Here is a 24,052-nt window from a genome sequence, read left to right on the forward strand (position 1 = left end):
GGCTGTCAACCGTCAGTTCTCCTCAAGGAGGGCAAGAAACACATTTTTTCCTCTGTCACTGCAGGGTTCATACTCAACATCATGTCACCCCTTCTTAAAATGAGTTATCCGCTTGTAACCTGCTGCTTTCTTTGGGGCATTGTCCCCAGAAACATTTCATAAAACATCAATTATTTCACCATTCTTCTACACAACCTTCACCATGAATTTGCTGTTTTTGTTTCAGTTTTAGCAGAATTCATGTTTGCTGATTTTAAGATTTGCTCATTTATTTGAAAGGCAGAGTTAAAGAGAGGCAGAGGGAGAGAGAGAGGGGCCTTCCATCTGCTGGATTTCTCCCCAGAGGCCGCAACTGCCAGAGCTGCGCCGATCTGAAGCCAGGAGCTTCCTCTGGGTCTCCCACACAGGTGCAGGGGCCCAAGGACTTGGGCCAACTTCTACTGCTTTCCCAGGCCATAGCAGAGAGCTGGATTGGAAGTGGAGCAGCCAGGACTAGAACCGGCGCCCATATAGGATGCCAAGCACTGCAGGTGGCTTTACCCACTATGCCACAGCTCCAGCACGTAGGGGCTCTTTTCAAATTGATGTCTTACTTTTCTTAGTGCATCAAACTAGGTCCTGTTCAGATAAGTACGAACACATTAGTATTAGTTTATTTTGGTACGATTTTTGAAAACCATGCATAGTTTTTTCAAAAAATGCATTTTCCATGAACTTTAAAAAAAAAAAACCTCATATCACGTTGTTTATCCATTTGACAGACATCTGGGTCTTTTCCACCCTTTGGGTTTAGATAATGTTGCTATGAACACTGGAGTAAAAGTACCTGTTCTAAGTTCCTGCTTCCAACTCTTGGGTATACAGCTGAGAAGAGTACTGCTGGGGCATAGGCTAATTCTATGTTTAACTTTTTGAGGGATTGCCAAAACTGTTTTGTACAGTGGTTGCACCACTTTAAAATCCCAGCAACAGGGGGCCAGCGCTGTGGCATGGTGAGCTAAGCCTCCATCTGTGTCGTTTGCATCCCATATGGGTTAGAATCCCAGCTGCTCTGCTTCCGATAAAGCTCTCTGCTATGGCCTGGGAAAGCAGTGGAAGATGCCAAAGTGCCTGGACCTCTGCACCTGCATGGGAGACCTGGAAGAAGGTCCTGGCTCCTGGCTTCAGATCAGCCCAGCTCCAGCCAATGTGGCCATTTGGGGAGTGAATGAGTGGATGGAAGACCTTTCTCTGTCTCTCCCTCTGTAACTCTGCCTCTTAAATAAATAAATATTTTTTAAAAAGTCTCAAATATTGTTCCAAATTTCTTTGATTTATTCCAAAAACATTACTAGAGCACTTATGATGGGCACTGTACTAGGCAACTACAAAGGGGAACCCAAGAGGTGAGCCCTGGCCCTTAAGAAGTTAACATTCGGGACCAGTGTTATGGCATAGCGGGTAAAGCCAACTCCTGTAGGGCTGGCATCCCATATGGGCACCAATTCCAAGACCTGGCTGCTCCATTTCCAATCCAGCTCTCTGCTATAGCCTGGGAAAGCAGAGGAAGATGGTCAAAGTGTTTGGGCCCCTGCATTCCTGTGGAGACTTAGAAGAAGCTCCTGGTTCCTGGCTTCAAACTGGCCCAGCTCTGGCCGTTGCAGGTATTTGGGGAGTGAACGAGAAGATGGAAGACCTCTCTTTCTCTCTACCTCTGCCTTTCTCTAACTCTCTTTCAAATAAATAGTTAATACATAAATCTTTACAAAAAAATAGAAGGGGGCCGGCGCCACGGCTCACTTGGCTAATCCTCCACCTGCGGCGCCGGCACCCAGGGTTCTAGTCCCGGTTGGGGCGCCGGAGTCTGTCCCGGTTGCTCCTCTTCCAGTCCAGCTCTCTGCTGTGGCCTGGGAGGGCAGTGGAGGATGGCCCAAGTGCTTGGGCCCTGCACCCGCATGGGAGACCAGGAGGAAGCACCTGGTTCCTGGCTTTGGATCGGGGCAGCACACCAGCCACAGCGGCCATTTGGGGGATGAACCAACAGAAAGGAAGACCTTTCTGTCTGTCTCTCTCTCACTGTCTAAATCTGCCTGTCCAAAAAACAAAAACAAAAAAAAAAACAGAAGTTAACATTCTAGCGAGGGAAGAAAATAAATTGCATTAGTGATAAAAGTTATCAAGAAAGCCGGCGCCGTGGCTCAACAGGCTAATCCTCCGCCTTGCGGCGCCGGCACACCGGGTTCTAGTCCCGGTCGGGGCACCAATCCTGTCCCGGTTGCCCCTCTTCCAGGCCAGCTCTCTGCTGTGGCCAGGGAGTGCAGTGGAGGATGGCCCAAGTTCTTGGGCTCTGCACCCCATGGGAGACCAGGAGAAGCCCCTGGCTCCTGCCATCGGAACAGCGCGGTGCGCCAGCCGCAGGGCGCTACCGCGGCGGCCATTGGAGGGTGAACCAACGGCAAAAGGAAGACCTTTCTCTCTGTCTCTCTCTCACTGTCCACTCTGCCTGTCCAAAAAAAAAAAAAAAAAAAAAAAAGTTATCAAGAAAAAGATAAGAAAATAAAGGTTGGGAAATAATATTCAAATAGGAAGCCCCCTCCCTTTTTTTATTTTTAAAATTTTTATTTTATTTTTTTTAATTTTTATTTTTTTGACAGGCAGAGTGGACAGTGAGAAAGAGAGAGAGACAGAGAGAAAGGTCTTCCTTTCTGTTGGTTCGCCCCCCCAAAATGGCCACTGCGGCCGGCGCACCGCGCTGATCTGAAGTCAGGAGCCAGGTGCCTCTCCTGGTCTCCCATGCGGGTGCAGGGCCCAAGCACTTGGGCCATCCTCCACTGCACTCCCGGGCCACAGCAGAGAGCTGGACTGGAAGAGGAGCAACCGGGACAGAATCTGGCGCCCTGACCGGGACTAGAACCCCAGGTGCCGGCACCGCAGGTGGAGGATTAGCCTATTGAGCTGTGGCGCCGGGCCCCCTCCTTTTTTTTTAAAGATTTATTTATTTATTTGAAAGTCAGAGTTACACAGAAAGAGAGAGAGCGAGGTCTTCCATCTGCTGGCTCATTCCCCAATTGGCCGCGATGGCCAGAGCTGGGCCGATCCGAAGCCAGGAGCCAGGAGCTTCTCCCGGGTCTCCCACTCTGGTACAGGAGCCCAAGGACTTCAGCCATCTTCTACTGCTTCCCCAGGCTGTAGAAGAGAGCTGGACCAGAAGTGGAGCAGCCAGGACTCGAACTGACGCTCATGTGGGATGCTGGCCCCGCAGGTGGTAGCTTTACCCACTATGCCACAGCACTTGCCCCAACCCCTTTTAATAAGGGCAAATTGAAGAGAGATGGAATGAAATGAAAGTGTGAACTACGTACTCAGGGAAAGCACATCCCAGGCAGAAATACACAGTCCCCAGATGTGTGGCTGTGGGCAGGGGGTGGGTGCAGCCACCAGGAAAGGGGAGTCCAGGAACAGCAGGTCCAGGACAGCTAACGCACACTTAGGAAAGGAAGGAATGGGCAAGAATGTGACAGAAACCTGCAGAAGACCATAACCTGTAAATCCAGACAAATAAGAAAACCACTGAATACTTGAGGACATGTTTGTTCTATCAACACAACAGAAAGGAAGAGAACTGCTGGTTTTAAATATTCTTACAATAAAAAAGCACTGCTAGCAAACTTTTAAATACAAAGACCTCAAAACACTGCTAACAAGCTTAAATAGAAATAGCAATTGTGTTAACATTTGCTAATGGCTATTACCTACAGAACCCAAAATATTTCTAGACTAGAGTGGGAAGCCATGGAACTCTTCTGCTGGTTCCTTCATCTGGTGCCAAATGCTAATACACTTCCATTACAGTTATTCTAAAGTGCAATTCTAGATTCAAATTCATATTCCATCAACATCCCATTTTTGTTTTGAAGACCAAAGTGAAGCACAGCCTAAAAAGTAACTCCTGGGGCCGGCGCCATGTCGCAGTAGGTTAATCCTCAACCTGCTGCACTGGCATCCCATATGGGTGCTGGGTTCTAGACCCGGCTGCTCCTCTTCCAGTCCAGCTCTCTGCTGTGGCCTGGGAAAGCAGTGGAGGATGGCCCAAGTGCTTGGGCCCCTGCACCCACATGGGAGACCAGGAGGAAGCTCCTGGCCCCTGGCTTCGGATCGGCACAGCTCTGGCCGTTGTGGCTACTTGGGGAGTGAACCAACTGAGGGGAGACCTTTATCTCTGTCTCTCTCTCTCACTGTCTATAACTCTGCCTGTCAAATAAATAATAAATAAAATCTTAAAAAAAAAAAAAAAAGTAACCCCCTCCTTATTCTGCCCAAGTACCACTTCCTGGCCCCTTGAAACATGACACCGGTGTTCTAATTAGACACCGCTGGTCTTCTGCTGGCTGGACACTGGCCTCTGCAGAGCAGAAACCCTTCCAAGGTTCTCTCTTGACCCTTCCTTAACGGAGGCCAGTTCTAGGCCAACCAACAGCAAACACAGGATATCTGCAGGTTCCTGAAGTTAATAATCCACAGTCTAGGGAGGGTGGGGATGTGGGCAGGAGGGAAGAGAGGGTAGGATCACTAGGCTACTGAATCTGTACATATGAAATACATGAAATTTGTTCAGCTTATATAAATTGAAAAAATAATAATCCAGTCTAACAAAACTATAGCTTTTATTTTTTAAAAAAATTAATTTTATTTATTTGAAATACAGAGTTAGAAAGAGAGGTAGAGCCAGAAAGAGAGAGAGGTCTTCCATCCACTGGCTCACTCTCCAGGTGACCCCCAACGGCCAGAGCTGAGCTGATCTGAAGCCAGGAGCCAGGAGCTTCTTCCAGGTCTCCCACACAGGTGCAAGGGCCCAAGGACTTGGACTATCCTCTACTGCTCTCCCAGGCCACAGCAGAGAGCTGGATCAGAAGTGGAGCAGCTGGACCTGAACCAGCAGCCATATGCCACATGCCAGGGCTTTAACCCGCTGCACCACAGCGCCAGCCCCAAAACTATAGCTTTTCATAAGAGAATCTCTCAAAACAGCAAAATCTGATTTTTTTAGGTGTAGCTCCAGGGACTGGTACTGTGGCATATAAAAGTAAAGCCACTGCCTGTTATGCCGGCATCCCAGATGGGCATCAGTTTGAGACTTGGGTACTCCACTTCCGGTCCAGCTCCCTGCTATTGCACTTGGGACAAAGTAGAAGATGGCCCAAGTGCTTGGGTCCCTGCCACCCACATGGGAGACCCGGAAAAAGCTCCTGGCTCCTGGCTTTAACCTGGCACAGCCTGGGCTGTTGCTGCCATTTGGGGAGTGAACCGGCAGATGGAAGATTCTCTGTCTCTCCCTCTCTGTAACTCTGCCTTTCAAATAAATAAAAATAACTCTTTCTAAAAAAACAAAAACAAAGAGTCTTTCTGCAAGAGAAAGTACTATACTATTTCATGAAAATAAGTCAAAGATAGAAAGTACAATAACAACAGTATTTTGGTTTCAGAAAATTTTCTGGGTCTAATTCAGAAATCTGTGTGTTACTGACAATGTGGAAAAGCAGGTCTTGATAATATTATTGTACGTCAGTGAACATTTGATTCAAATGTTTTTGGAAAATAACCATCAATCTTGGAAATAATGTCTTAGATCAGCTGGCTCTATCCCATTCTATTTTTCTCAATATTTTGTTATGTACTTAATAGCTTACAGAAAAAACACATTTTACCAAATTATTTATTTATTTATCTGAAAGGCAGAGAGATAAAATAACAGAGAGAGAAAAAGAGGTTATCTCCCATCTGCTATTTCACTCCCCAAATGCTCTTAACAGCCAGAAATGGGCCAGCCTAAAAATGGGAGCCAGGAACTCAATCCGGGTCTCCCAAATGGGTGGCTGGGTCCCGATTACTTGAGCTGTCACCTGCTGCCTCACAGGGTATGCATTACCAGGAAGCTAGGACAGAAAACGGAGGCAGAACCTGAATCCCAGCACTCCAGTAAGGGATGCAGGTAATCCAAGCAGGGGTCTAACTATCGCCCCAAACACCTGTCCCAGGAAAAACACGCTCCTAACGTGACGGATTCAACAACTGCTGGACAGAAACCTATCATGGGTTAGACGCTACAGTCACATATATGGAGAGATGAAAACGCTTTTTCTCACTCCCAAACGTTCACAGGGCTCTTAGATAAGAATAAAGGTATACACTAGTTTAAACACGACAAACTGTGCCGCAAGTGTCCCTCTTGCAGTATAAACAAAGCACAAAGGACGGGAGACTGAGCTGCTGGCTCTGCCAGGAGTACTGACAGCTTCAGAGGCTCTGTTGTCAAACTCGGGCAGGAAGCGTGACCAGAAGGCTGCTGCCTTCTCCTTCAGTGAAAACAGCATGAACACAGAGATGAGATCCGGACAGTTTCGGGCTGGGGGTGGGGGGCTGTTAAGGAAGTGGACTGAAACAGCAGAGGCTGCCAACATCACCTCCCAAACACTGCAAAACAATGTCACTCTGTTCTTTAAAAGCCTTCAGTTATTCCTTAGGGCACAAAACAGGCTTCCCTAACTGCTCAAAACTTACCCATGCCAGCTTATCTCCTGTCACTCCAGCATTTTTATCAGCTTGTAATTTCCCAATCATGCCTCTGGGCCTTGGCCTTCCTTTCTGCTTAGAATGTCCTTTATGGGCTTCTCAAGGAATCAGTAAGATAAGGAGCCCTTCTCCCCCTGGAGGACCCGGTTCCTGGTAAGGAGGTCTGGTGCAGCCACAGCGTGCGCAACGTGCAGGCACGATCCTCCACTCCAGGGTCCGTGCCTTATTTTTGTGAGGTCTTTCCCTTTGCAACTATTGAATACGAGTGAAGCAGGAAAGGAAAAATGAAAACACAGACCACGGGGTTCTAGCCCACTACAGAGTCACAGTTCAGCTGCATCTACACCAGCACACCTGCTACTCACCTCCTTCCACCCTACCCCCAACAAGTCACCCCACCTCTCCCAGAGCCATTCCTCACTTCACAACCATCTCAAGATTAAGACCAACAAGATGTTATCTTTCCTCCCTGTGTTTAGAAAAGCAATTCCTGAGGAACATTCTTCCTGGTCAGTTAAACAAACTCACATCTTCCCTACTCAGACATTCTCTAGCTACTGTGCTGTCTCCTTCTTTCTCTGCAGTGCCAAACGTCACAGCAACCTCCCATTTCCCTTCACATACTTCCTCAAACAACTTACGGGTATTTATAAAGCACCCACTATGTGCCAGGACCTGCAGGGGTCCAAAGAATCTGGCCGTCCCCAATATTTCCTTTAATCCTCTAGAATTTGGCTTCCAAACACACCGTCCCACGTCCCCAAACACGACGTCTCCACGTCATTCCTTCACTGGGTTCTTCAGGACAGCTGGCTGCCCTCCCGCGATCTGGCACACCATCCATACGACCCATTCATCGGTCAGACCCCTACTTCACTCATGCTGGTCTTCAGTCCCTCCTGGCCCCACCCATGCACCGAGCAGTCCTTCCTCTGCAACCCGGCAGCAGCACTCAGCCTGCAGCACCGTCGCCCTGTGTCTATACAGCCACAGGGGGCTCTAGGTTAGCCTCTTCTGTAACAAGGCAAGCACACTGCCTCTAAATTAAACCTATGTGTCATTTTCACCATGTTTCTTGACTACTAAAAATTTTAAGTGGAGTAAAAACAAATAATCAAAACTCCATGCCCCTTTTTTTTTATATATTAAAAAAAAAGAGCTTTATTGAAATACAGCTCATCCATTAAAAGTATACAACTCAGTGGGTTTCAGTATATTCACACATACATACAAACATCACTGAAGTTAATTTTAGAATATTTTCACTGGGGCCCGCACTGTGGCGTAGCAGGTAAAGTTGCCACCTGCAATGCCAGCATCCCATATGGGCGCCGGTTCGGGCCCGGGCTGCTCCAATTCTGATCCAGTTCTCTGCTATGGCCTGGGAAAGCAGCAGAAGATGGCCCAAGTCCTTGGGCCCCTGAACACATGTGGGAGACCTGGAGGAAGCTCCTGGCTCCTGGCTTCAGATTGGCTCAGCTTCGGCCATTGCAGCCATCTTGGGAGCGGACCAGCAGATGGAAGACCTCCCTCCCCACCCCCTTCCCTCTTTCTCTCTCTGCCTCTAAAAAAGAATATTTTCATCACCTCCAAAAGAAATGGAATACCCTAGAGCTACCATCACCCTGGCAGTCCCCACTCACCTTTTCTAGAGACCGTCACTCTCCTTTAGCTCCTACAGATGTCCCTATTCTGGACTTCATGTGAATGGAATCGGAAAAAATGCTCTTTTCTAACAGGCTTCTTTCACTGGCATAATGTTTTTCTTTTGTAGCAAAACAACAGTCAATCATGTGGATATAACACATTTGGTTTACCCATCCACCTGCTGCTTCTACCTTTTGGCTATTATGAATATCACCGCTAAGAACATCTGTATACAAGTTTTTGTGTAAACATGTTTTCAATTCTGCCACAACACTGCCACAAGTGTTACTCTTGCAGTATGAAGTACACACCTAGAGAGCAGACAGTTCATCCTCTAAGTTCAAACATCTGAGAAACTGTCAGACCGTTTTCCAAAGCAACTCTGCCGTATTACAGTCTCGTCAGCAGTGTTAGACGGTTCTAATTTCTCCACATCCTCACAATACTTGCAATCATCTTGACTTTTTTATTTTAGCCTTTCCAGTGTGAAATACTATTTAATTTGCATTTCCATGATGACCAATAATGCCAAGCTTCTTTTCAAGTGCTTGCTGGACACTGGAATATCCTATTTAAAAAATGTCTATTCAGATCCTTTGCTCATTTAAAAAATTTTTAAATTGGGTTGCAGTAATTCTTCACACATTCTACATAAAAATTCCTTATCAGATTTATAACCTGCAAATACTTTCTCTTATTCTGTGGAAGTCGTAACATTCTTTTTATTTTTTTAAGATTTATTTATTTATTTGAAAGGCAGAGTTAGAGCAAGAGAGAGAGAGGGAGTGGGAGAGTAAAAGAGATCTTCCACCTGCTGGTTCATTCCCCAAAGAGCCACAATGGCCAGAGCTGAGCTGATCTGAAGCCAGGAGCCAAGAGATTCTTCCAAGTCTCCCACCTGGGTGCAGGTGCCCAAGTGCTTAGGCTATCCTCTGCTGCTTTCCCACACCATAGCAGGAAGTTGTATTGAAAGTGGAGCAGCCGGGATTTGAACTGGTGTCCATATGGGATGCCAGCACTGCAGGCAGCAGCTTAACCCACTACACCACAGCACCAGCCTCAGTCGTACCATTCTGAATGGCATCCTCTAAAGGGCAAAATTTTGCTTTTTAAAAATTTATTTGGTGAGGCCAGCACAGTGGCATAGCTTCCAATCCAGCTCCTGTTAATGCACCTGGGAAAGCAGTGGAAGATGGCCCAAGTATGTATGTATTTATTTGAAATGTAGAGTGACAGAGAGACAGAGACAGAGATCGATCTTTCATTCACTGGTTTACTCCCCAAATGGCTACAACAGCCAGGTCTGCGCCAGGCCAAAGCCAGGAACCAGGAATTCCTCCTGGGTCTGGCAGGGACCCAAGCACTTGGGCCATCTTCTGCTGCCTTCTTAGGCACTTTAGCAGGGAGGGAGCTGGATGGGAAGTAGACCAGGCAGTACTCCAAGTAGCACTCTGATAGGGGATGCCAGCTGCACAAGCTATGGTATAACCTGCTGCACCACTGCGATAACCAGCCTGTGGACAGACATACACAGCTTTGACAAAGTCCAATGTAACACTTTCATTTTTTGCTTATACTTTAAAATACATATATATATACACATACATATATATATATTTGAAAGGCAGAGTGACACACACACAGAGAAAGAGAAAGAGAGAGAGAGAGAATCTTCCAGCTACCGATTTACTCTTCAAATTGTCATAACTGCCAGAGTTGGGCCATGCTGAAGCCAGGAGCCAGGAACTCCATCCTCGTCTCTCACGTGGGTGCAGGGGCCATCTTCCACTGCTTTCCCAGGTGCATTAGCAGGAAGCTGGATCAGAGGTGGAGCAATGGAGCCTTGAACCAACACTCATATATATGATGCCAGCGTCAAATGGCAGTAACCTACTGCACCATATCAGCCCCATCATCACTTTTGGTGATGTATCCAAGAAACACGCCAAATCTAAGGTCATATTTACCTCTGTATTTTCTTCTAAGGATTTTACAGGTTTAGTTTTTAGGTGCAGGCTCTCCATCTACTTAGAGTTAATTTTGTATATATCATGAGGTAAGAGTCCAACTTAATTATTTTGCTCCTAGATACCCAGGGTCCAAGCATCATTTGTTAAAGACTATTCTTTCCTTGTTGGATGTCAAAAAAACCAACTGACCACAATACACGGTTTTAGTTCTGGGAGCCCTGTTCTATCCCACTGATCCACGCCCCCTTCATGCCAGTAGCACACCGTCTTGATGACCGCTGCTTTGCTAAGTTCTAAAAGGGAGAACAACCACCTCGTTGTTCTTTCCAATGACTGTTTTAGCGATCTAGGGTCCCCCTTGAGATTCCACAAGACCCATCTTGTCAATTCCTACCAACAGGCCAGCAGGGAATCTGGCAGGGATTACACTGAATCTGTCCGTCACTGGGACTACTGCTGTCCTGACAACTTGCAGTCTTCAAATTCATGAATGTGTGATGGTTTGCATTTGTAGTAGTGCCTCCTTATTCACACTCCAAGACTGCCAGTGAACACCTGCAACCACAAACAGCACCAAGCCCTATACATGTTGAATGTATGTACTGTTGTTTTTTCCTATGCACACCCATGACAAAGTTTAATTTACAAATTAGGTACTACAAATTATTAACAGTACATAATAAAAGAACAATTGTAACAAAATACTATAATTAAAAGTTAAGAATTATTTCTAGAACTTCCCATTAATACATTCAGATTGCAGTCAACTGCAGATAACTAAAACCACAGGAAGCAAAATCACAGATAAGGGGCACTATGGTATTTAAAAATATAACTGCAGGCAAGAATATTTGGTCTGTGGTTAAGACACCACTTGGGATGCTTGCATCCTATATCAGAGTGCCAGGGTTCAAATCCTGACTAATTCCAGCTCCCTGTGAAGGCCCACCCTGGCAGACAAAAGGTGGCTCAAGTACGTGGGTCTCTGCCACCCACATGGGAGACCTACACTGAGATCCCGACACCTAGCTTCAGCCTGGCTCAGCCCCAACTGCTGCAGGCATTTGGGGAATGAACCATCAGATAAGAGCTCTCTCTTTCTCTGCCTCAGGGAAAAAAAAAAACAAAAACAAAAAACCTCTTGCCCAATTTTCAAAGAAAAGGAAAGGAAGAAAATGACCATTACTACCTGTACATATACATTCAAAGTCCAAAAATTTAAATTACTCTATTTGACCACAGATAATCCCTTACATATTACCCGAGTAATCGTCTTAGTTTCACATTGGCTAGCTAAAACCAAGTGACCCTAATCCTAACGGGAAATGAATATGTGATTCATTTAATTTCCAAAATCAATTCTAACTCTTCTTTCGGAATCCTACTAAACTGGGTAAGGCACTAAATCAGAAAATTTTTTTTCTGGAAATTTTTTTAAAGAAATTAATATTCTGGGCACCAGGTTCTAGTCCCGGTTGCCCCTCTTCCAGTCCAGCTTTCTGCTATGGCCTGGGAGAGCAGTGGAGGATGGCCCAAGTGCTTGGGCCCTGCACCCGCATGGGAGACTAGGAAGAAGCTCCTGGCTCCTGGCTTCGGATCGGCATAGCCCTGGCTGTTGCGGCCATTTGGACAGTGAACCAACAGAAGGAAGACCTTTCTGTCTCTCTCTCACTGTCTGTAAAACTCTACCTGTCAAATAAATCTAAAAAAAAAAAAAAGGAAAAGAAATACTATTCCTCTGACCTATCTTTTCACTTCAGTACAAAGCAGCCAAGGCTCCTTTTCCACCCCTGCGAGTTCAGTTACTCTGAGAGTTCACCGCAGAGCTTGCTCCACAGTCAGATCCAGAACTCCAGCTGTCCCCTGCCGTTGTCCCCGTGACAGCCCAGCTAACATCTCTAGACCTGACCAAGTATCCCATGTCCCTCACGAGCACGCCAAGCTTGGGAAATCATTCCAGACCAGTCACTAACCATTTGTTCCACTACCTGAAAAACTCACGCTGCCGCTCCTCCACACTACACTGCTTTTTTTTAAAAGGCTTCTTTAAAAATTCGACTCTCCTGCTATCAGCCTAGCCATCAACAACCCTGAGACTTCATACTTCAAACATTAGGTAACAAGAAACTTCCTTCCATCTCTCACACAGCAGTCGTGGGCTCTTCACCACATAGCTAGTGATATTTGAGGAATAGTACACAAAACTCTTAAGATTCTTATCGAAAAGAAATGAACAAGAAAACTATCCTCACAAAGTATCTCACACTGGAATGTCTGACAACTCCCAAGCTCTTACAGGAAGAAAGTTAAGATGCCTAAGCCCCAGAAATGTGCAGTCTAATGTCCAAAGATAACACACACACATAACAACAACTTCAAAACATGTGAAGCCTGAGTCACTGGCGAATTTTATCATATTCCAATATGGTAAAGTATTAAAATACTTAGTGTGCTCCAAATTATTACAATATTACGATACCTAGGGCTCTCCAAATCATTCAATACATCAGAAAATATTCATTTGGGCACATTAGCTAATTCCTTAAACTCCCACTCCCAGTTTCAGGCCCTCCAGAGCTTATTCAACTACGTACTGCAGCAACTTTTCCCTGGAATTGAGCAAATGTGTACACTAAGGAGTTTGTGGGGCGGGAAGCTCACACATTACACAGGTTACAGTGAGTCTGTGAGCTAAGGAGATGGACAGAGATGTAGCATGAATGAAATAATTCAGAAAAAAGGAACTCAAGTGCCCCAAGGCCAGTTAACTCTCTCAAAAAAGATTAGTAAGGAATAAGCTACTCTAAAACAGCTAGATTATTTCACACTGTGAGCTACAAATGACTCTACAATTTGTAGCTACAAAAAATGAACAGGTTACTCCAAAATGCAAATAAAGTTATGACATTCTGTCCTGAAAGAAAGACTACAGCGTATGAAAACAACTTGTAACACAAACCACTTTCAGAGCAAGGAGACAGTCAGACCTGAGCAGTATAAAGACTAGTCGTGGGCCGGCGCCGTGGCTCAACAGGCTAATCCTCCACCTTGCAGCGCCGGCACACCGGGTTCTAGTCCCGGTCGGGGTGCCGGATTCTGTCCCAGTTACCCCTCTTCCAGGCCAGCTCTCTGCTATGGCCCGGGAGTGCAGTGGAGGATGGCCCAAGTGCTTGGGCCCTGCACCCCATGGGAGACCAGGAGAAGCACCTGGCTCCTGCCTTCAGATCAGCGCGATATGCTGGCCCCACAGCGCTGGCAGCAGCGTGCCGGCCGCAGCAGCCATTGGAGGGTGAACCAATGGCAAAGGAAGACCTTTCTCTCTGTCTCTTTCTCTCCCTGTCCAATCTGCCTGTCAAAAAATTAAAAAAAAAAAAAAAAAAAAGACTAGTCATGTTTCACATTTCATTTCACTAAAAACTTCACAAACACATCAAACGGGGAAATATTTGCTCAAACGGGGAAATATTTGCTTTATTTTTAAGGAGAGTAAGAGCAGTTTTTAAAAATATAGAATAGCACAAAGAACTACAAGTCTTACAGTACACATGTAAGTATCATTATGGGTCCAAAAAATCCCATTGCTTTAGCCATTGTTCCAACAGGGATTGTGAGAAGTCCACTAGATCAGACTATGTTGCGCCTAAGTACACCCACTAGCATGTCACTGAAGTAACAACCCTATCGTGCAAACGTTTAAGTTAACTGCCACTCCTTCCGGGGGAAACACCATCATTCCAGGTCCTTGGGGCCAAGGTTCCCTGACGTGGGCCCGACTCCCGCAGTGCTGCACACAAACGACCCACTGCCTACTTCCCACTGCAAAGCTCAAAGACCGCTGAACTTGCGGCTCAGCAAGACCCCGTACCGGCAAGTCCACACTGACGTCGGTGCCATCCAGAAGGGACACCCGGCACGTGATGACGGATTTGGCGTCTCCAGCCGCAGGAATGTGCGTGGGGGCTCGCTGCGCCTCCCGGAGCCGCTCCTTCTCGGCATGCTTCCGCATGGACCGACGCCCGAGGGTTCTACGGAGGAACCGCAGCATCTCTGCCACTACAAAATCAGAGAGAGAGAGAGAGGGTGTCAGGGAGCAGAAGACGCACCAGTCAGATAAACTGCGTTACCAATGCAGTCCTGTGGACCTAGGCAGGTGTGCGATAAAAAAGGACTAATATTGGAAAAAAATAATTAAAACTGGCTTTTCAAACATATTTCAAAATATAATCTTATAGTCAATAGGCAATTTTTATCTGTCAACTAAAAATAATTTTTAAAAACTGGCTACTTTAATTCAAAGTTTTTTAAAGACTGTTACATAAGACAGAGTCATGGCCTGCAGTTTCCTCAACCTACTGGACAATTTTCTCAGAGGCTGATCTGGAGGAGAGGGGCGAACACGCAGGAAGCTCATCATATCTTCAGGATCAAGAAGTCGTATGTATGTACAAGCGTCGGATATCCCTGCAAACATCAAAGCTGTCAGGCACCGAGGTGCACTCTGGCGGTCGTGACAGTCCTGAAATTCCATCCCTTCTGAGCATTTGTTAAAGAGAATCGCCTACTGCAACTAAAGTACAACCCCAAACCCTAAGTTTCATCAAATAGCCTATCATTTACAGTTCTTACATCGCAAGTTAACAAATCTTTACAGTGTCCAACTATTTTAATGCTATTGCTTCCTTACCTCCATTAAGAACCTTAAGGTTAATCAAAATGGTTAACAGATTTAGCAATTTAAAATTCAGCACTATATTTAGAAACGCCCAATGTAGTATCAGAAACACATGAAATGGAAAGTACTCTAAGTTACCTTCTAACCTCACAGGTTAAATTTGCACAAATAAGAGAGTTCAAGAATAAGTATAGGGGGCCAGCACAGTGGCACAGCAGGTTAACGCCCTGGCCTGAAGTACCTGCATCCCCTATGGGTGCTGGTTCGAGACCTGGCTGCTCCACTTCCGACCCAGCTCTCTGCTATGGCCTGGGAAGGCAGTGGAAGATGGCCCTGGGCCCCTGCGCCTGTGTGGGAGACCCGGAAGAAGCTCCTGGCTCTGGGCTCCGGGCTCCAGATCAGTGCAGCTCCGGCCATTGTGACCAATTGGGGAATGAACCATCAGATGAAAGACCTCTCTCTCTCTCTCTGTTTCTGCCTCTCTTCTCTCCGTGTAACTCTTTCAAATAAATAAATCTCTAAAAATGGCATAAATACAGTAGATGTAACTAGTGTTAATTCCAGAGAATAATAAGTGGTAGAAGAGGGAGAAAAATCACGGTAAAGTACATGACTCAGCTAGTAGTTTAAACTCATAATGCTATCAGCATTAAATACTGATCTAACCAGAACTATGAAGCAACTACAACTAAGAGAAGTGTCTGACATGTGTAGGGGATCAGGAGTGTGGAGAGTTCATTCCACATCTTGCCCAGTACCAACCTGACAGGTTGACTCCCAAAATTAGCAATCATGAAAGAACAGAAGGGGTGGGGATTTGGCACAGCGGTTAGAACACCACCGTAGAGTGCCTGGCTCAAGCCTCATCTGCTGCGCTTCAGACCCAGCCTCCTGCTCATGGGTACCGTGGCGGGCAGCAGACGATGCCTCAAGCAAGTTCTTGGATCCTTGCATCTACATGGGAAACCCAGATTGAGTTCAGGCTCCTGGCTGCTGCAGACACCTGAGTTATAAGCCAGCACATGAAGATCGCTCTTCTCTCCGTCTCCCTACCTTTCAAATAAAAATGAATTAAAATCAGCACATGTGACTTAAAACGTGGAAGTGGTTTCCTGAGAGCAGGGCAATTCAGAAGAATGCTGCTTTTGAAAAGAAGCCTTAATTATGGCCCTGTCTAAATACTGACTGAGTTTGTGGACTCAAAAGGCTTCCACAGCCTTGGCAGCTTATGACAAGAGCCTCGGGTGATCACTTACGTCATAAATAAGAGTGTCAATTGTTAAATCAACAACAGGAGTCACTGCGCACTTGCTCCCCATGTAGGACCTCTGTCCTTAATGAGTTGTACTATGAGAATTAATGGTAAAACTTGTCTTCAAACAGAACTTTATACTTTGTGTGTCTGTGTGGGTGCAAACTGTTGAAATCTTTACTTAGTATAGAGCTGATCTTCTGTATATAAAGATAATTAAAAATGAACCTTAATGAAGAATGGGATGGGAGAGGGAGTAGGAAGTGGGAAAGTTTGGGGGTGGGAGGGCAGGCATGGGGGGAAGAACTGCTATATTTCAAAAGTTGTACCTATGAAATTTATATTTATTAAATAAAAGCTTTCTAAAAACAAAAAGAAAAAAGGAAAAGCAAAGAAGCCTTAGACTGGATCCAGTATATACTAGCATGCTAGATGCATGCTCCTATGTGATCCCAACAACTAAAATCCTAGATGGTTCTCCAGTTTACACAGCCTTCAGACACAATGGCTGGTCTCCAGGGTTTTCCTTGCACGGCTCCTCTGGCACCTACACCTGCAGCCCCGCTTTCAGCTGTCTAAGACTGCAGCTGTTAGCCCAGATTTCTAAAACTCTCAGACCAGAGAATCCCTACGTACTCCTTTTAACTCCCTCCTTCTGGGAAACAGTCTCTGATTTCCAAGTTAGTCGCTCCCACCCAGGCACCTCCACCGAACCTTGACAGTATTCCATTGCCTCACTAATCAGATTTAACATTACTCATTTACACATCTGCCCCATTTATTGTTAGCAATTTGAGGACACAAACCCTCCTCTGAATAGCTAGCCACCCAACATAATTCATAATCCTAACAACAAACAGTAAGTAAATACTCTTATCTGTCCTAAGAAAAACTGCCCAGGCACAGTCTCATTCCCATGAGTCGTAAACCGAGGCTCAGAGAAATTAAAGCACTGGCCAAGTCTGTATTTTAGCAAATGGGGGTCTGTATCATACATATCATATTTATCTATATCATATATATCATATATCATAGAAACATTCATGCAAAACTCACATTATGGAGGCAAGAAATTGTAAAAGATCATAGATTACAAGAAGCTGAATGAAAACACTAACACAAAAACCTCTTTTTTAAAAACCTAATTTGTCTAATCCAACAAACAAATTACAAAGAGGAAAAAGATGCAAAGGGAAGTAGATATTAAAAGTGACTGAGGGTCCAGAGTTGTGGCATAGCAGGTAAAGCTGCCACCTGCAGTGCCGGCATCCCATGTGGGCACCGGTTCAGGTCCCAGCTGCTCCACTTCCCATTCAGCTCTCTGCTATGGCCTGGGAAAGCAGCAGAAGATGGCCCAAGTCCTTGGGCCCCTGTACCTCGTGGAATATCCAGAGGAAGCTCCTGGCTCCTGGCTTTGGATTGGCCTGGCTCCTTCTGTTGTGGCCATTTGGGGGTTACCAGAGGATGAAAGACCTTTCTTTCTGTCTCTCCCTCTCTCTGTATCTAACTCTATCTCCAAAAAAAAAAAAAAAAAAAAAAAAAAGGGACTGTGTGCCAGTATTGTGGTGCAGAGGGGTGAGCCATAGCTTGCAAACCCAGCATCCCATACTGGAGTCGCAGCTGCTCTGCTTCTGACCCAGCTCCCTGCTAACGTGCCTGGGAGGATGGCCTAAGCACTTTGGGCCCCCTGCCACCCACGGGGGAGACCCAGATGGAGTTCCTGGCTCCCAGCTTCAGCCTAGTCCAGCCCCAGCTCTGGTGGGCATTTGGGAAGTGAACCAGCAGATGCAAGATCCATCTTTCTCTCCCCCCGCCTCCCATCTGGCTCTCTTTTTCTCTGTCACTCTGTCTCAACTAAGTAAAAACAAACAAAAAAAAAATTTTTTTTGACAGGCAGAGTTAGACAGTGAGAGAGAAAGAGAGACAAAGGTCTTCCTTCTGTTGGTTCACCACCCCCCCCCCCCAAATGGCCGCTACGGCCGGCGCGCTGCGCCGATCCAAAGCCAGGAGCCAGGTGCTTCTCCTGGTCTCCCATGCGGGTTCAGGGCCCAAGGACTTGGGCCATCCTCCACTGCACTCCCAGGCCACAGCAGAGAGCTGGACTGGAAAAGGAGCAACCGGGACAGAATACGGTGCCCCAACCGGGACTAGAACCTGGGGTGCCGGCGCCGTAGGCAGAGGACCAACCAAGTAAGCCACAGAGCCAGCCAAAACAAACTTTTTTTTTTTTTTTTAAAGTCACTTTTTAAAAAGTGACTTAAGGGGCCGGTGCTGTGGCATGGTGGGTGAAGTCGCCACCTGCAGTGCAGGCATCCCAGGTGGGTACCGGTTCAGGTCTCGGCTGCTCCACTTCTTTTTTTTTTTTTTTTTTTTTTTTATTTTTTATTTTTGACAGGCAGAGTGGACAGTGAGAGAGAGAGAGACAGAGAGAAAGGTCTTCCTTTGCCGTTGGTTCACCCTCTAATGGCCGCCGCGGTAGCGTGCTGCGGCCGGCGCACCGCGCTGTTCCGATGGCAGGAGCCAGGTGCTTATCCTGGTCTCCCATGGGGTGCAGGGCCCAAGGACTTGGGCCATCCTCCACTGCACTCCCTGGCCACAGCAGAGAGCTGGCCTGGAAGAGGGGCAACCGGGACAGGATCGGTGCCCCGACCGGGACTAGAACCCGGTGTGCCGGCGCCGCAAGGCGGAGGATTAGCCTGTTGAGCCACGGCGCCGGCCTCGGCTGCTCCACTTCTGATCCGGTTCTCTACTATGGCCTGGGAGAGCGGCGGAGGATGGCCAGGGTGTTTGGGCCCCTGTGCCTGCGTGGAAAACCCAGAGGAGGTTCCTGGCTCCTGGCTTTGGATCAGCTCAGCTCTGGCCATTGGAGAGTGAACCAGCAGATGGAAGACCTCTGTCTGTCTCTACCTCTCTCTCTCTGCCTCTCTGTAACTCTGCCTTTCAAATAAATAAATAAAATCTTTAAAAAAAAGTGACTTCAAATACATATCAATCACAATATGTTGACCTATTTTGGACTCTGATTCAAATAAACCAATTTAAAAGTTGTTAGATGCTATCATTAGCGGAAGTTCAATGAAATGTATAACTCCTACATTAGTCTAAAATTATTTCAATTTTTTTAAAAAATCAAAATTTGTTGTCATATAGTTTATAAGAAGCCTTGCATAACCAGCTGACTCTTTAATCTAGAAGCATTTATAAACCTCATAAAAATAAAAGCTAAAATACTAAATGACATATTAAAAATATACTCAATAGCCATGAATTGAAGACTATCATCTTCCTTTTAACAAGTATGCATGCGCCTGTATAATTAAAAAACTGGAAAAGCCAAGAGAGTTGTCGTTTGAACTTTACCAAGGAAATAAATTATACACACACAGTTCAGCACCGACTGGATTATTGAAGATAACCAAGCAACTTCTGCCACTTTTCCTTTAATTAAAAACAGGGGCACCACGGTTAATTTTTTTTAAAGAATCCTTATCTTTCAGAAATACACACTGGAATATTTATAGACTAAAAGATGTGACGTCTTGTATTTGCATCAAATTAACACAAGAAAGGGGGTCAAGTGGTGACAGAGACAAACTGGCTCCTCACAGGGCAGTAACAATGTCTGGGTGGTGGGTACCTGGAGGTTCATTATACTCCCTTAACCACTTTTGCGTACATTGAATTTTTTTCATAAAATAAAGGCTTCTAAAGGAAAAGTGTTCAAAGGCACATTCTGTGCTTCTTAGGTTAGGGAGCAAATATCATAAATCAATTTTTCTGACTTTCTCCTTAGATCTGAAGTGAAAAAGAAATGAAAAATTACCAGAAGGAAACAGCATATTAGCATGAAAGATTTTTAAACAATTTCTAAAAAATTTAAGGATTAATATGCAGTTTAATAAAACTACACATTTTTTTTTTAAGATTTATTTTATTTACATGAAAGACATAGCCCCAGAGAGAGGTAGAGACAGAGAGGTCTTCCATCCACTGGTTCATTCCCCAAGTGGCCGCAACAGCCTGAGCTGAGCCAATCCGAAGCCAGGAGCCAGGAGCCTCTTCCAGGTCTCCCACATGGGTGCAGGGGCCCAAGGACTCGAGCCATCCTCTACTGCTTTCCAGGTGTAATAGCAGGGAGCTGGACTGGAAGTGAAGCACCCAGGACTCAAACCAGAACCCATCCGGGATGCCGGCCATGCAGACCAGGGCTTTAACCTGTGTGCCACAATGTTGGCCCCAATACACATCATTCAGAAAAGCAACAGAAAAATGGGCAAGATGAAAAAACAACTGTAAAATGAGAATAAAGATTCACACACAAAAAAAAAATTGTTAAAAAAAAATGTTCAACTTCAACAGTAATCAAGAAAATTTTAACTAAAAAGTAGGATATTTGTGATGCAAAAGACTCAAGCTCAGGGCCACTGCTGTGGCATTGCCAGATAGGATAAGCTGCCACCTGCAACACCAGCATCCCATATGGGTGCTGGTTTGAGTCCTAGCTGCTCCACTTCCTATCCGGCTCCCTACTAATGCTCCTGGGAAAGCTGCGGAAGAAGCCCAAGTGCTTGGGCCCCTGCACCCTTGTGGGAGACGCAAAGGAAGCTTCTGGCTCCTGGTTTCGGCCTGACACAGTACCAATCATCTCAGCCATCTAGGGAATGAACCAGAAGATGAGGATCCCTCTCCCTCTCTTTCTCCATAACACTGCCTTTCAAATAAATGACCAAAATAGGGCCCAGCGTTGTGGTGTAGTAGGTTAAGCTGCTGCCTGCGATGCTGGCATCCCATATGGGTGCCTGTTCGAGTCCCAGCTGCTTCACTTCAAATATAGCACCCTGCTAATGTGCCTGGAAAAACAGGAGAGGATGACCCAAGTGCTTGGGCCCCTGCACCCACATGGAGACCTGGAAGCAGCTCTGGGTTCCTGGTTTTGACCTGGCCCAGCCCTGGCTGTTGCAACCATTTGGGGAGTGAACCAGCAGATGGTAAACCTCTCTCTGTCTCTCCCTCTCTCTCTCTGCGACTCTAACTTTCAATAAATAAATAGATCTTTAAAAATATAAATAAGTAAATCTTTAAAAAGGACTCAAAATAGTGTTAAAACAAATATTAAAAAACTATCTCTTTTTAAGATTTATTTTTATTTGAAAGTCAGAGTCACAGACAGGTGCAGCAAGAGAGAGGTTTTCCATCTGCTGGTTCACTCCCCAGATGGCTGCAATGGCCAAAACCAGGAGCCAGGAGCTTCTTCCAGGTCTCCCATGTAGGTGCAGGGGCCCAAGGACTTGGGCCATCTTCTACTGCTTTCCCAGACCACAGCAGAGAGCTGGACGGGAAGTGGAGCAGCTGGGACTCAAACTGGCACCCATACAAGAGGCTGGTACTGCAGGCAGCTTTACCTGCTATGCTACAGCGCCGGCCCCAAACAATCACTTTCACACAATGTCCTCTGAAAGGGGAATTTGATGTTTTTATGAAAAACTTTAACATGTATCCCCTTGCACTCAGTAACGCCATTTCTGGTAGAAGAGCTGAGAGAAACAGTTACACATGTGCCCTAAATTGTAGGAATAAGGATCTTTCAGGGTGTAAGTGACTTGGGAAATTTTTCAGTATGTCCACCAACTTGCAAATATTTAAACAAATTCTGGTATATACAATGGTATACAACATAGTTGTCTGCTGACCAAATAGGCATCTAAGTGAAAAATCAAATTGAGAAAAATAAATATAGCACTATCCCACCTGGAGTGGAACACACACTCCCCACCACCACCACCACCACCCCCCACCACACACACAACAAGGTCATGCAACCGGCTGAGGAAGGCTCTTTCTGGGAAGGGCCATTGAGAGATCTTAATAAGAACACAGGAATGTGCCATTAGGAGCTGAACTGTTTAAAACACCATTTCCCCAAAGTTACTCTTTCCCCATCCCACCAGCACGCCCTCAATTCCACTCTTCCTGCTGCAGCCGGCGGATTTCGCGCCACCACCAATCTGATGGCTGCTCCCGAGCCTCTCCCGGCCGGCCTCCTGACCCAGCTCCTGCAGGGCCCTCTCTGCAGCCCGCCTCCCGCTCAGCGGAGTCTCAACTCTGGCCCTGCTTTTATTCGCTGCCCCATGGTTCTGGAAAAATCTTTGTCCACTGCACCTCTCCCTCTTCCTCCTCTCCCCGTCCCAGGGCTAACTTGAATGGCTTTTACTCAGAAAAGCATTCCCAGACTCCCGGGTCTAAAGAAGGTGCCCCTTTCAACAGTTTGGCCTTTTCTTTATAACACCTCCAGAAACTGTAATTAAATCCCTAATTGCCTCTTTTTTTTTTTTTTTTTTTTTAAACCGGCTGCTCTGCCCACTTGACTGGTTCACTGCTACAAAGCGACAGTTAGCATGGCAACCTGCAGATCAGGCACCCAGCAGGAAATCGCCAGGCACACCGAAGTGACCCAGCGGAACTTTTGGTGGCAGCGTTATGTGGCTTCAAAAAAAAAAATGTTTTAAATATATTTCTAACTTGTTTGATAACGACCTAACAACAGCTCCCTTTACAACCAGAGGAATGCCAATTTAAGTAACCGGCTTACTATCTAAAATTAACAGAAGTTGACTTTTTGTTGTTGTTTAAAAAAAAAAAAAACACATATCCAAAGCCCGAAAGTTCATCACAAAACGTGTGCGCTCACAACCGCGGAGGCTGCCCAATGCACTTAACCGACAGCGGTGGGCAGCGGCCGTGGGAATCGGCTCCCCGTGGGGAGCAGGGCCCGGCCACGGGCTAGGTGGGCTACTACCGGAGGTAAGGCAGGTGCGAGCGACGGCGGGACCCTGGCTTAGAACACACGCTGCCAAACGGCTGAGATTAGCTGGGTCTGTCTCTCGCAAGGGGAGCTCACGGGGCCCACGCAGACAGAGACGGGGACGATGAGGACGGGGCCGAGGTCTGCAGCCCGAGCTCGGGGCGGCCGCGAGCGCACCTGCCTCTCACCGCTCCCCGGCGGCGCCGAGCCTCCGTCAGCAGCCAAGTCCGCCCAGGCGCTCGTTCCGAGGCCGTGACCCGAGCTCGCGGCGCCCTCCTCGCACCTGCGCCCCCTCCCCGGCCTCCCGCGCTGCTCGGTCACGCGCCCCCCACGCCCCTCCCCGCCGCAGGTGATGCCCGGCGGGCGGGGCCGGCTCGAGTCCCGCAAACATTAACCCGGCGGCGCGCCGGGCCCTCGGCGGTATCGCCCGAAACTCGCCGCCCGGCCTCCCCGGGCGCCGCCGCCCCTCCCCTCCGGCCGGTGCAACGCCGCGCCGGCCCCGCGGGGCAGCACCGGGGCCCCCGCTCCCGGCGCGCTGGCCGGGGCCGAGGGCTGCGCCGCCCGGGCCGTCCGGCCCCGCGCTTACCTGAGCTGGGCACCGGGGCGCAGTGGCGGCGGCGGAAGCGACCGGAGACGAGCGGACCCGAGCGAGGCTGAGGAGGGGGCGGCTCCTCCGGAGACGCCCGGAAATGGCGGCCTGCGGCGCGCGCCCACCCGCTCTAATCCCCCGGCGGACCCCGGCTGCCCGCCGGCCCGCCCCTTAAAGCCCACTGCAAGCTCCGCCCCCGGAGGGCGGGGCTGCGGCTCTTAAATGGGCAATGACACCGCCCCGGAAGTCGGCGCGCGGAGAGCGACCCGGGTTAAACCGGCGACGCCGGAGTCGGCCGCGCCGAGCCTTGACGGCCGAGGAGGCGCTCAGCAAAGCCTGCCGGGGCTCTCGGACCCGGGGCCTCGGGGCCGGCGCACGCCCCGCGTAGACGGCCCCCAGAATGAGTCTTTCAAGGGCGGCGCTGTGGCAATATGGGAGCTAGATGCTTTTGCCGTAGGTGCAAGAAATCAGTCCGAGCCGCAGAGATTTACTGCCCCCGCGTCCCAAAGCTGCTGAAGGAACTTCGGCTGTGTTTGCAGGCGGGAACGGGGACAACGTGCCGAGAGGGATC

At 47.4% G+C, this 24,052-nt stretch overlaps 1 protein-coding gene across 5 annotated transcripts in view; it reads right to left on the bottom strand.

Moving 5' to 3' along the window:
• Positions 1-23,627, bottom strand: part of EPB41L5 (erythrocyte membrane protein band 4.1 like 5) — a 116,326-nt gene extending 92,699 nt beyond the window's left edge. For 4 of the 5 annotated variants that reach the window (XM_062184301.1, XM_062184235.1, XM_062184082.1 and 1 more), the window contains exons 1-2: positions 23,479-23,627; positions 14,032-14,219 (exon numbers count right to left, since the gene is read on the bottom strand). In XM_062184301.1, coding sequence (XP_062040285.1) covers positions 14,032-14,211 — 180 coding nt within the window. In that variant the 5' untranslated portion in view covers positions 14,212-14,219; positions 23,479-23,627. Of the gene's footprint in view, positions 1-14,031; positions 14,220-23,069; positions 23,186-23,478 lie in introns of those variants that run through there. The other variant, XM_062184156.1, reaches the window with a different exon arrangement.
• Between the last annotated feature and the right edge of the window lie 425 nt (positions 23,628-24,052).

This window comes from Lepus europaeus, chromosome 1, assembly GCF_033115175.1.
Source record: "Lepus europaeus isolate LE1 chromosome 1, mLepTim1.pri, whole genome shotgun sequence".
NCBI classification, from domain to species: Eukaryota; Metazoa; Chordata; class Mammalia; order Lagomorpha; family Leporidae; genus Lepus; species Lepus europaeus.